General features: G+C 40.7%; 1 protein-coding gene across 1 annotated transcript in view; it reads right to left on the reverse strand.

Moving 5' to 3' along the window:
* Positions 1 to 3,007: 3,007 nt before the first annotated feature.
* Positions 3,008 to 13,063, reverse strand: part of TYR (tyrosinase) — a 42,776-nt gene continuing 32,720 nt past the window's right edge. The window contains exons 4-5 of the mRNA XM_005516180.2: positions 7,406 to 7,587; positions 3,008 to 3,231 (exon numbers count right to left, since the gene is read on the reverse strand). Of these exons, the coding sequence (XP_005516237.1) occupies positions 3,008 to 3,231; positions 7,406 to 7,587 (406 nt within the window). The remainder of the gene's footprint in view (positions 3,232 to 7,405; positions 7,588 to 13,063) is intronic.

Consider the following 13,063-nt stretch of genomic DNA (forward strand, 5'->3'; position numbering starts at 1 on the left):
CATGAGGATAAACTCCCCAAGCCTGATCCAGCTGCCTAATGGCAATGGGAAGTTCCTTGTTTCAAGATACCTTGCTCAGACAGATGAAAAGGTAAAGGCAGGGTATTGTTTAAACTCTGATCATTCTGATTCAGTGAGATCACATTGCAAGCACAGCCTCATGGCATTACCTCATTCACAATTTAAAAAAAAATGCAGCTCCAGCTTTCATCTCAGGGGAGCATTTATGAAGAAAATAGGTCCTTCAACATTTAATTCAACATGTCTCAGCATGGGAGTAAACACAACCCTAAGTATGATCCTGAGAAGAAAAAGAATGTGCCATTGCATTTGTAGCTTGAAGACAAGAAAGCACAATGTCTCCTGGCGGTGCTGGTGGCCAAGAAAACATTTAACGCCATGGTAACAAAGGAGGCCTCTCCTTCTTTCTGACCCATCCGAAACCTAAGTGGCTAGTCCAAGCTAAGAGGTGCAGTGTCCCCAAAAAGCCAAAGGGAAAAGACTACAGTACAATTTCTCCTGTCCCAAAACAGTTGCTTTAAGATTGGTGCTGTCAGTCCTCTCCTGGCACAGCAGTGTTTACTTCCCATGCAGAAGGAACCTAAACAGCTTTTCTTGGAAAAGAGAAGCAGCTGGGTTCCATGTGCTCAGTCAGATACACCTCTGAAGGGGTTTGACTTCCAGCTGGCATCAGGCCACTGGTCTGAGCAGAAACACCACAGCAATGGAGAGAACCAGCAGGTGTTGCTTGTGTAAATTCTGTTCTAGTTACTAAGATTAATACACACTGTGCTATCTATTCCTGGCCATGGACCATGTTGACTGTTGGAAACAGGCCTGTGCTCTTTGTTCCCTCTCAAAGCAGATGTGGTCTCCAGGTCATATGGTGAGTGGGAAAATTGCTCGGGGATATGCCTACCAGTACGAAAGGGATAAAAATTCTCTTTCACCAGTTACAGCTAGCTTGAGTACTCTGTGAGGAATCTTTTAGGGGAAGAAAATGCACTGTTAGATCCTTCACTGAAGAAAAGGGAAAGGAAAAAGCCTGCCTGGGAATTGGTAAAGGATCTGAGCAGAGCATAAACACACTTTCACTAACAGGTCATGTGTTTGGTCACAAGTAAAAATTATGCATTCCTTGGTTTTGAGGAAGAAGGAATGATCAAGATCTGCCAAAAAGTAGGATTTAGAGGACCTGATGAGCGAAAGCTTCACTTTGATCCTTTCACACATGGTGGTTTGTCATGTCCAAAGGAGGGAGGCCCAGGGAACACTGGTGATCTGTGGAGAAGACCTGAACAGCTGAAGAGTTGAATCAGAAATGACTTGTTGGCCATGTCTTTTGCAAGCAGGTGACATCTGGTAAAAATTAACTTGATCAGTGTGAAAATAAAATGCTATCACCATGGAATACTGAAAGGACTGAAATAAATTTGCTTGATACACTTAGGATTTTTCTATCAGAACAACTTTTCAAAGGATGACATTGCTTTGCTGACACTGAGATATTTTGCATAATGGCATTTTTTTCAGCAAACATCTAATGAAACACAGAAGTGACATTTCTGTCAGGGCAAATACCCAACCAGGAGTCACAGTTCTGCCAGTTTGTCCCAGACTAACACAGCCATTTAGACTGTCTCAAAGCTGGACATTTGGGACTTTTAAGGTACACAATTCCAGTATATTCCAGTCATGTCCTAACTCCAGGTCTGGGGACCCCAGAAGCATACGAGCTCCAGACTCAAGCAGGAGACTCTTCCTGGGAACTTTTTTCTTTCAATCAAGAAAGATTTTCATTCTTCCTCCATAGATTGTGTGTCTTTATATCTTAGATATAACAGCCATCATTCCTCATCCCCTTCTGCTGCTGGCATGGAGAATGTAGAGGAATCTGGATTTGAGACCAGGAAGGAGAGAGGGAGTGGGGGTTGGTGAAGGTGTATTTTTTTATTGTTATTATTATTTCTCATTATATTATTCTGACCTTTGATTGACAGGAAATTAAAATTAAACTGATTTCCCTAAATCAAGTCTCTTTTGCTCATAACAGTATTTGGTGAATGATCTTTCCCTGTCCTTATCTTGACATGTGAACTTTTCCTTGTATTGTCTGTGCCATGCACAGCTGAGGAGGGCAGTGATAGAGTAGCTTTGGAGGGCAGGCACATGCTGCCCAGCCAGGGTCAACCCACCATGCTTTGTCTTGTTACATGTGGCTCACCTCATGGAATCCGCGCCTACTGAGCGTCCAATAGCCAGCCATAATGTGAGCAACCATTGAGTCAAGTGGAACAGAGGTGGGCATGGTGAGATCAGGTTTCCTCTCTTAAAAATCACCCAGCTCCGCAGATAAATGCAAGGAAGTATTGAAGACATCAACTAATGAGCATTTAAAGCAAGTGAGAAGTGGTTTCTGAGTGGTTCTTTCTTCTGCTGATGGCATTCAATCAAGGACAAACATTATGGGACATTACAGGAGCTGGAGGGAAAACTCTTCTATTCCAGAAAAAATGTGTCTATGGGACAGTCACTCTGCTCAGTCACTGTATATTTTGCTTACTGAACTAAAGGGCTCTTTCTGCTCTTGCATTCAAACGCAGAATGGATATAGCACCAATTATGCAGTCAGGCACCTGTCACTATATCCGTGTGCCAAACACATGGATAGGGCTGCAGAATTGGACCCTACAGGTGTGAAAAAGCAAATAAAAGAGAATTATACATTAAATCAACCACACAACCTTGTCTGGTTTCATAGGAGCATTATTTAATCAAGCATAGGAAATACACAGTGTTCATTGAGTGGCATTGTAGCTCGTGTTGGATCTGGGAGATTTTCATAGAAGTGGATCTTGATGAGATGCTACAACATTGGAGGTTGCAAGAGACTTGAGACTGCCCATCCTGCTTCTGCAGCACACCTCAGCAAGGTATTTGTAAACATCAATCAAACACAGCATTCTTGATTAGCACCTTAGTAACATGACTGGGTTACTGGAGGCCTCTAGAAATTGGACTGATAAGTTACATTGTTGTAATCTTCACTTTCTATGAGCAAGGGTTGTATCTCTGAAGAAGTTCCTCCTTTTTTCTTCCGGCAGGCCCTGGTGAGCCCTGTGAGCACCGCAGTAACAATGCCTCCAAATACAGCTGCTCCGACCAACCAAGCCCAGATCTGACGGGCTTGCTGAAGATAAGGTGTCAAAAAGTCTTGGAAAGACTGAAGAGCTTGAAAAATCAAACAGAAGAAGAAAGATCATTTAACTTGTTGTAATGTACTGTCAGTTTATGGAAATTCTATAATAGATAATACTGGAAGACTGAGTATAAAGGAGCAAGAGTGCTAGAAATTGTCTGAGAGCCACAGTTTTAAGTAAATCTCTTCAGCCCTGATACTCTGTTTCTCAAATTTCATGTCCAAGGCTGGCACAGAGTTCACTGTCCCTAGTGCTTCTCATGGTTTTGTCAAAACTTCAGACTGTAACCCAAGAAGTTATGACCAAAGGTCCTGCTAGCTCAGAGTCCTTTGGCAACAATAACTGAGGCAGAACACTAAGGAGGGTTTAAGAACAGGTCAAGTCGATTATAATGCTTTCACTAAATACTTACCCAGTCTCCAAATATTTGCAGGTCAGGCATTTCCTGAACCAGATGTGGTGTCGTTGTGTGTAATAGTCACTGAAGGACTTTTTTTCTCCTTCTTTTCAAGCTGCTCATTGAACTTTTATCACAACTTTTAGCAGCAAAAAGATCCTGCCTTAACTACATATTGAGTGGGGAAAAAAGCTTCCTTTAACTAATTGTCAACCTGCATTCTACTTGCTTGGACAGTTCCTATGTGGGGAGAGGCAGTAGACAATTATTCTGTGGTCATTCTGCACAAGAAATCCTCTTTCCTTTGTGAATCCAGGGCTGCTTCTCACTGTTAGATGATCAGCTGCCTTCTTGCTTTGTGATATGAATGTGTGTGCCTGTGTCTGTTTTTCTTGCCATGGCTTAATGAGTTATGAAAACCCTGCCAATACAGGGCTCTCACTTCATAGCAGAGGCTGGAAAGAAACCTGTTCAAAATGCACCCAACAACACTGGCTTGAATTTGAAAAATAGGAATACTTGTCTGCTTGGGCTAAGGAGGATTTGGAATCCACATCTCCCAGTTACTAGCTCTAAAGACCATTAGCAGTAATTACTAGCTAGTAGGGAAAAGAAAGAGTACCTCTATGGGCACCTTCTCTGGAAACTCTTATGGTGGTTTATTTTTGAATGTTTTTTATGCATCTGGTCTGATTTAGATGTACTCAACCATATTTAGAATGTTGTACCCCCACAAAGGCTGTAAATGTCTTCCTGTTATCTTGTATTTTCACTGGTGGCCAGAAAAACAATCCATATATCCTCTTGGGTCATGGTACTTCCAAGAGTGTGCTGTTACAGGCACTGTGCTCTGAAAAGATGCTGCGCCCCTGGGCCTGGGTGAGGGATGTAGCCAGGAAGCTGCGCGGTTTGGTGTGGCCCCCTGGCTACCTACTGCTAGTATTCCAGGTGGAAAGGGATGAGACAGAAGGAGGAAGTCCCAGGGTAATCTGGAGAGACTTCAGGGCACTGGGACATTGAATTAAAGGAGTAGGTGTTCAGGTAGTATTCTCCTTCATTCCTTCAGATTCCCTCAGTAGAGGAAAATGCTGAAAGAAATAGGAACACCCAATATCAATACATAGCCAAGAGCCTGGTGCCATAGGTGGAATTTTGGGATTTCTGTCCACAGGGGGGTTTACACAGCACCAGGCCTGCTCATGTTGAATGGGGTACACCTGAGCCAGAGGGAGAAATGGATCACGGCCCAGGAATTAGCAGGGCTGATAGACAAGTCTTTAAACTAGGCATGAAGTGGGAGTTTCTTGTGTGTTTGCTCTTCACTGGTTGTGTACCTCTGGGTGTTCAAAGGAAATACCTGTGAGACTTCCACAATCAAAACTAGAAAGATGTGCTAGGAGAGATTCAAGTTATGTGGAGTCACTCAGCTTTAAGGTACTGTTACTTGTCTTTGTAGTGGTGAAAAATTCACAGCTCCTACATATTTCATCACTCTCCTCATTATTACAGCTTGGAAAATCTTTTTTAATGGAAAGGATTGTCAAGCACCGGAACAGGCTGCTGAGGGAATAGTAGAGTCACTATGCCTGGCAGTGTTCAAAAATCCTATAGATGTGGTGCTACGGTATGGTTTAGTTGTGGGCTTGACAGTGCTGGTTTTATGCTTAGACTTCATGATCAAAGAAGTCTTTTCCAATCTAAATGATTCTGTGATTCTATAAAATTCTTTCCACTAGAAGAGGGAGGTTTTCTGGAGAAAAGTCAAGATTGCATCTGTAAATTTACTTGTTTTCACTTCTGAAAGAAGGAAAAAAAACTACAGAAAAAATTTAGTCCAGGTGCTGTGAAACAGCTCTTATCAGAGCAACTTGTTTTGACAGCTTTTGTTAGGTTGTATTGACAGCTATTAGTCTTCCAAATCTCTGTTATTGATGTTAGCTTGTGTTTGTTTTCAGTACAGGTTGTGGTCATTTTACAGCTTGTGGCTCTTATGTCAGGGAAAGCTGGGTGTCTGCTCCGGCTTCTGCTCAGAGCAGCTCCTCAGCAGCTGCACTGTGACATGTGCCTTGTGGTCCTGAGGGATGGGTTTCCATACACACTGTCTGAGACCACTTCTGCTTCAGTGCTGTCATACATATAAAATAATGAAGCTGCAATTAAAACTATGTATTCTTACACACTGCTTTGCTTTGCAGTGGAAAACAGAGCTACAGGCATCAGTTTTTCCTTTGGGATGCAACAACATTATAATGTAGCATTAAAATGCCATTTTGTCATTGGATCCTTTCCAAGTTTTATTTCTTGTAACCAGCCTCTTCATGCTCTGTGTAGTTCTACTTCATCTCTTCTAAGTTGCTGGTACTGTAACTCAGAACTACTGCCCTTCACAGAGTCGCAGAATCACAGAATCATCAATGTTGGAAGAGACCTCCAAGGCCATTTAGTTCCACTGTCAACCCAGAACCACTTCTTTAAGAGCAAACAAGATAGGTTTTGAGAATAGGATGGGGCTAGATCTTGTGTGCTTATTGCTCATTCTGTCTTGTTCTCTTCCTCTGCCTTGCCTCTTTGTCCTCATCTAGAAGATCTCCAGAAATGCTGCCTTTTCTTGACCACATAGACCCTTGCTACTGACTTTTTTTTTATTTTGATAATTTTTTCCCACGTGTCCAGTAATTCCTGTTTGCCAATCACTCTTCTGAGGAAAAGTCTGTATTTATATACTAGAGTGAGAAAATCTGTATCTGTAATTTGAGAGTTCAACCATTTTCCATTTGTAACCAGTTCTTCCTTTCTGATAAGAGATAGCTTAAGCTTGCTTCTTCTCAGCAAGATTAACGAGGGTTTGAGCAACATCTGAGGATTATCTGGGCTTTCTGAACAAGGTTGAATTTCATTCATTGTGTTGATCCTTCAGAATAATTAAGGAACTACTTTCCTTACCTCTGTGTTAAAAACATGGGCAGAATTTAATAGAATTTCCTTTTTTTGAGGGCTATGTGCTCCCCTAGGAAAAGGCAAGAATCCAAGAGGCATCAGAAATTAACTGTTGGATGGTAAGTATTTTACCATTTCCTTCCTCCTGCGGTACTATTTCAGGATTCAGAATTTCTGAAAGTCATGGTATATGCCACTTTGTTTGAGCTGTACAATTCTAGCAATAATATGAGTTTGGGAAACTAATGTCTTAAATTAAAAAATATGTATATGTATTTCTGCTCTTGATCTGGCTGTTCCATGAGTTTATATTCCAGCACCTGGACTAAGTCTTTTCTGCATCTCATTCCCCAGTCTTTGCATACATCCAGGATTGCCTCATCTCAGGTGCAGAATCTGACACTTCTCCTTTTCTGAACCTCATATGGTTGGTGATTGCCCAGTCCTCTAATTTGCTGAGGTCTCTGTGCAGGGCCTCCCTGTGTCAAGGGAGTCAACAGCTCCTTCCAGTTTTGTGTAGTCTCCAGACTTGCTCAATATCCCTTCCAGTCTTGTGTCCAAGTTATTTATGAAGATGTTGAAGAGCACAGGACTGAGGAGGGTGGCCTCCAGAACCTACTAGTGACAGGTCCTCAGTCTGATGCCACCCCATTCCCTGTAACCCTTTGTGCCTGACCCATGATCCAGTTGTTCACCCATCACATAAATGAAACCAGAAATGGGAAAACAAGCAGGTACAATTTGGGACTATAGTAAAGAAAAAAAATCTGGAATTAGAAGGGTTTTTTTTATCTTCTCATATTCCAGACATATTCCAGGTTATAGGCAACAAATTTTACATTTCATCTTTTACCCAAAATTATAATGTTACCTGGTTCTTGCAGATATTCATAGTCATACCCCAGCTCTCTTGAGGGTTTAAAAAATTCTCCATTTCTGTAAAGGGGGATGAAGGGGACCATGTAGTTTTCTCGATTGTGCCCAATGGGTGCATTAGCTGCTGGGTACACTTCTAGCATGGGCCTGTGTCTTCTTAACCATCGTTCAAAAATGCTGTGGAGGAAAAAGCATGATAATTAATAATAGGGATCAGCAGAAATTTTCTTCTTGATGATTAAAAGAAAGCAATGGTCTTTTTTTTAAATGTCAGAGACAGAGTTGCATGCAATGTCTTGTGTTTATGTGTGTAATGCTTTCCAAAGTTCCAAATTTGGGGTTATCCACTTCAGTGCTGAGTTCCTATGCAAGCCTACAAAAAGCAAATGCCTGCAGTGCTGCAAAGAGTCTGAATATGCTTTTAAATTCCATAAATGTAAATCACTCTCTTTCTGTGCTCAGCAGTTCATGTGGTTGTGGGGGATAGAGAGAAATGGATTAAAGACCTCAATCCTTCCTCCTCACTCTCAGAAATAATTGTAGCTAGTTGTGAATGGTCTTATTTCTAGTTGCTCTATACTGTTCTTCTAATATCTTAGCAAGGGTTTTCACATCTGCAATGCAGTATGGCTACATCACGATCCTCTGGACATCACCAAAGGAGTGGAAACATCTCAGGCAGAAGGGATAAGTTGACAAAGCAGGTCAGCTGTCAGTAAAGTGTCTTTCTCCAGCCAGAGCTTCTTCACTGACTTTGGTGTCTGCACTTCTGTTTAACATGCTCCTCTCTCCCTGCTCCTGTGCAGCTTTATTTTACCTCTTAAATATGTCATTCCAGAGGCACAGCCAGTATCATTGATGGGCTCAGCTGTGGCCAGTGGCAGGTCTGTCTTGCTGGAGCAAGCTCCATCTGACATGGGGACAGTTTCTGACACATTCTGATAGAAGCCAACCCTGTAGCCCCCTAACTGCCAAAAACCTTGCCATGTAAAACAATAGAAGCTGTTCCCCACACCTCCAGCCTCGGCTGCTCCGTTCCATATTTCCCTACCAAAATTTCTTCCATTAGATGTTTTTCACCACAGGGCTGTGTGTCTGCTCTTTAACTTGGATGCAGAAAGCTTAAAGGCTGCAGTAGGGGAAGTACATAGTGGCATTTTCAACTTAAGTACTGAATGTTGAATGTGATTGGAAAGCAAAATTAAGAACCTTCCAAAACATTCTCAGTTCTCCTCCCTTTGAGCTTTTTCTTCTCAACTCTTCACTTTCAATCCTCAAATCCTTTCTCTGATCCCTTTGTGTCTATTCACCTGAGTGTGCCAGGTTGGAATAGGGAAGGTGGAAAAATGCTGCAGTTGCAGCCATCTTCTGCAGGAAGAAAGAGACTTTATACCAAATCCGAAGATACTGGTGAGAGGTAATTATCAACATCAGGCTCAGGGAGGAATCACTGGATTAATTTATCAGTTATAAGGGGTAGAAATGGTCTAGAGAGACCTGTAAATTGTGCTTTAATGGAGATCTCTGCTCAGCAGTTACTCCTCCCCAACACTGGCCACTGACTGGAGGACAAGGACTTCCTTCCCCTGTTGCTGTTCAGGGACTCAGGTTATCTCAGAAATGCAGTCCCTAATGCAAGTGCTCAGGGCTATCAGGATATCTGCAGGTTATCAAGCATTTCTGCCAGTAGATTTATACCTCATATTTTTGGGCAGAAATATTAAGAAACACTCTGCATAGCCCACCAAATTAAAGCCCTCTCATACTCATCAACATACAAGTAGGGAAAAAAATCTTTGTTCTCTTTTTAGGATCAAAAAACTCTAATAAATGAAAACATGACTGTGATCATACACCTTGTCTACCCTTTACAGTGCAGGTATTAATTTTGATTAAAATTTTAATTTGTGTCTACCTTCTTCAGTTAATTTCATCAACCCTGTCTGGAAAAAAACTCTTATCTGAATAATAATGTTTAGTTGAAGCTTTCAGATGTATAAATTTAAGTGATATGAAGACTCCAGATAGAGTTATCTCAAGAAAGTTTGGATAAAAACTCTTGTCTTTGGAGAACAGCATGAAAAAATTCAGTAATCACTAAAAAAAGACAAAGAGTATAAAGAAGTAATTTAGCTTGAGGGGGAGTGGGATGTGGGGAAGTGTTGTACTCCAATCTTTTCCCTACCTTTTACTCATGCCTTGGGTAAAGTCCCCTTATTATCAAGCCTTATTTTCCTAGCAGTTTTAGATGGGAGCTGAGCTATCTCTTCTCTGCAGTACAAAGTTGTTAGAGGTCCAGAGATGCTCTGGTTGTGGCAATATTTTAAGAAGGCAGAGGTAGGACTTGATCAGGTTTTTAATGTCTGGTAATGACCCATACCCTAACTTTGGAATGCTCAATCTGAGGTACTTCCTGGGGCCTGATTTTTAGAAAATGCTGAGCAGTCACAACCTGAAAATCCAGAGGGCTGATGACTACAAGGTTCAGAGCTAAAAGTCATCATTTGCCTGAAAGAGCCTTGCAAGAAATGCCCTGAAATGCAGCATCCTTGCTGCATGAGTTAAGTGTTGCTGATGCATAAGGGCTTTCAATAAGAATCGTTAGGCCAGTAATCTTTCAAGCAGAATGCAAATGCAAAACATTTCCATGGAAATGAACATATGTACTTTTGGATTCCTTCATTTGCAATGTGGTTCCCACATGAGGTATCAAGCTTTGCTTAGCAGTAGCAGGAACATTGAATTGCCTGCCCTTGCAGCTGATCTTTAGATTCAGATGTGATCTTATGCCTCTAAATCCTGATGTGATGAGTTTTGCTGATGCACAAGATATGTTGCACAATTCATTGAGTTGTTTGGGAACAGTTCTCTCCATTAGCTGGCACAAGATCTTATCATCTTGGCTGAGATCTTTTACATTGAATATATCTGTATGCCACCATAGAAATCTCAGAAACATTCTTTAAAGCTTTAAGAGACACATTTCCTTTTACTTCCTTCAGAACAGCTTGTCATGTGCATTTATGTTTTAGTAGCCTTTGGTTTTTTGCTTTTGGGTTTTATCTGACACTTTGAAAGATTAGAATCATATTCTGTTAATAAAATGATTGGGTGAAGTTGCATTTATTATTTCAATTTAAAAGCTTGTTCCAAGCTTGTTCAGTAAGATACACTCAAAACAATTTTTTTCTTGGCCAAATAATGCATGGTGATTTGTATTTTCAAGAGAGTGTTCATGTTTTTTTTTTTTAATTTTGTGTGAGAAAACTGACAGATTTAGTATATCAATAATATTTTTACGTGTATTTCATCTGTTTGTATTTCTCCTTTTAAGGGGGGCACTGCCATTTCCCTGCCTTACTCATATTTTGTAAGTAATGGCAGAAGAACCTTACTATTGCTTTTCAAGAACAGTTTGCCAGCTAAATAGAAAAAGAAAACTCTCAATTGCATCCAGCTGGGTAGAAAAGCCCATGGACAGGGCACAACTTCAGCTGTATTTCTATTGGCAAAGTACAAATGGTTCTCCTTGGGCACCATAAGCCATTTCATTCCAGAGAGCTACATTTTATGACTCCCCAGCCAAGACCATTAATTCCCTTCATACATTTTTAAGGAAAACTGAAATCCTGAAGTAGCCTATGGCTTTTGCTGTCAGCTAGGTAGTGACACTGGCACAGTGTTCTGTCCTTGAGGACTTAATTGAAAAGATTTGGGCCAAAAAAAAAGAAGCATATTTGAAAAAAGTAATCACACTCTATTTTGTTTCAGAGCACTGTGACCACTGTATCAAACATTGTAGAATACTTTTTCCTTCAAATAAGGTGCTTTCTCCAGCCCTGACTATATTTAAGGCAGTTAGCATCAAATATTTTCTCTGTCAGGGCTATCCTTTCCTTAAGGCAAAGAGAACACGTCTGAAGAGCTATGACGGATCACTGCAATTCTTCCATGTGCCTTGATCTATAGAGACAGCTCTTTAATCTGATAACAGGCATGGGGTTTCCATGACAGAAAAAAATCAGTGTTTCCATCATCAGATGTTGATCTGCTTACAGTTGGCAGAAGTTTTTCTTTTCTTCCCCTAAGCAGCCATGTAAGATATTTCCCTTTAGTATCTTGAAAATGTGTGGCTGTTTCCTGTTCTTTTCTTAGGAGCTACAACCTTGGAAGAGCCTAGGTCTGCAGAAATGATGCTACATGCAGAGAGACAAAATGCTGAGGTGATTAGCTGGTACCTTCATAGAGTGTCAAAGCTCCTGGTAGAAAAGCCAGGTTTGTGGCAAAGCAGCAGACCTTAACTCCCTAGAACTGTTGGTTATCTTAACAAACCACTGCTCTTATGTTCTCTTCATATGAACCTCTCCATCCTTCCTTGGACCTGAGAACCTAAGAAAGCAGGACCATGAGATAAGGGCATCTCCAAGGCCATTTTATTCTGTATTGCCTCCCTTTCTTGACATAATTTAACTAAAGGTAACAAAAAGGACATCTAAAGACTCAGATCAGGCTCTGCTATAGCTAATCTCCATACTAATTAAGTGAAGAAAAAAAAAAAAAAAAGCACCGGACATAAGTTTAGTGAGAAGGAGAGAAATCTCTCTGGCTCCTACAGAAGTCTGGTTGGTTACTTTCTTCCTCAGCATCTAGACAAAGAGAGCAAGCAGATAAGTAGCTATTTGTATAGCTGGAAGTGATATTTTCCAGAGACAGAGGCTTTTTTAGTAATTCCAGCTAGACTGGCATCACTCGGGAGATGTTGGCAGTGCTAAGGGAGCAGATGGGATGTGAGCATGATGGGAAGACAAGGCGGGATAAAGGAAAGAAGAGAAGAGCTAACCAAAAGTTGCTGGGAATTTTATTTGGAAAATGGAAATGGAGAGAACCCGGCCTGGGATTAGAAGCAATAAACCGTAAATCCTTGTGGATGATCGGTCTACCTAGCAGGGTCACAGGCAAGCAAAGCTTAAGAAAGAGAAATTTAAAACATGGGAAATAACTAAATTAAGTAGAGGTTAGTCTCCTGATACCCTTAATGCCCTTTGTATTTCTTCAACAGCAGGCAAAATTGACTTGGAAAGGGTAGTTTTTATTGAAAGGCATTGGGCAGATTAAAAAATAATTCTGTCTAGATTAGAGAAAATACTGTTTGCATCTGGAAGACTTCTTCCTTCTCTTGAAGAAAAGTGCCCAAACTGAATGCCCCAAATAAGAGGCCCAAGAACTGAAAGAGATTGGAGAATGATTTGAATTTTGAAAGTGCCCTGTCTCATATTTAGTGCTAAGAGAGGCTCGGTCTATTTAAAGTTCATTTCCAAAGTAGAATTTTTTTAGTAAGTGTAATATCAAAGTAATTACTAGATTATGATAATCAACACCCTATGCAAAGATTATTTTTGTGGTAGGAAATAAAATTTTAATATTGTAGAATGGGTTGGATTTAGACAACTGTAGATTAAAATAAGGTTCAGTTTTGGATTTAAACCTTGGAAAAATTGATCATGGAGCATGATAAATTCACTGTCAGTTAAGGTCTGATTGAGTCAGAAACTATGTTTAATGCAGAAATAGCTAAGGAAGATAATCAGGTCAGAAGTATTCATAAAAAATCATAAAGGCAATGAATACTTTTTCTACATATTGGAGAATTCTT

Source organism: Pseudopodoces humilis, chromosome 2, assembly GCF_049639895.1.
Source record: "Pseudopodoces humilis isolate 2021_Gansu_Grassland_sample_001 chromosome 2, ASM4963989v1, whole genome shotgun sequence".
In the NCBI taxonomy this organism is placed as follows: Eukaryota; Metazoa; Chordata; class Aves; order Passeriformes; family Paridae; genus Pseudopodoces; species Pseudopodoces humilis.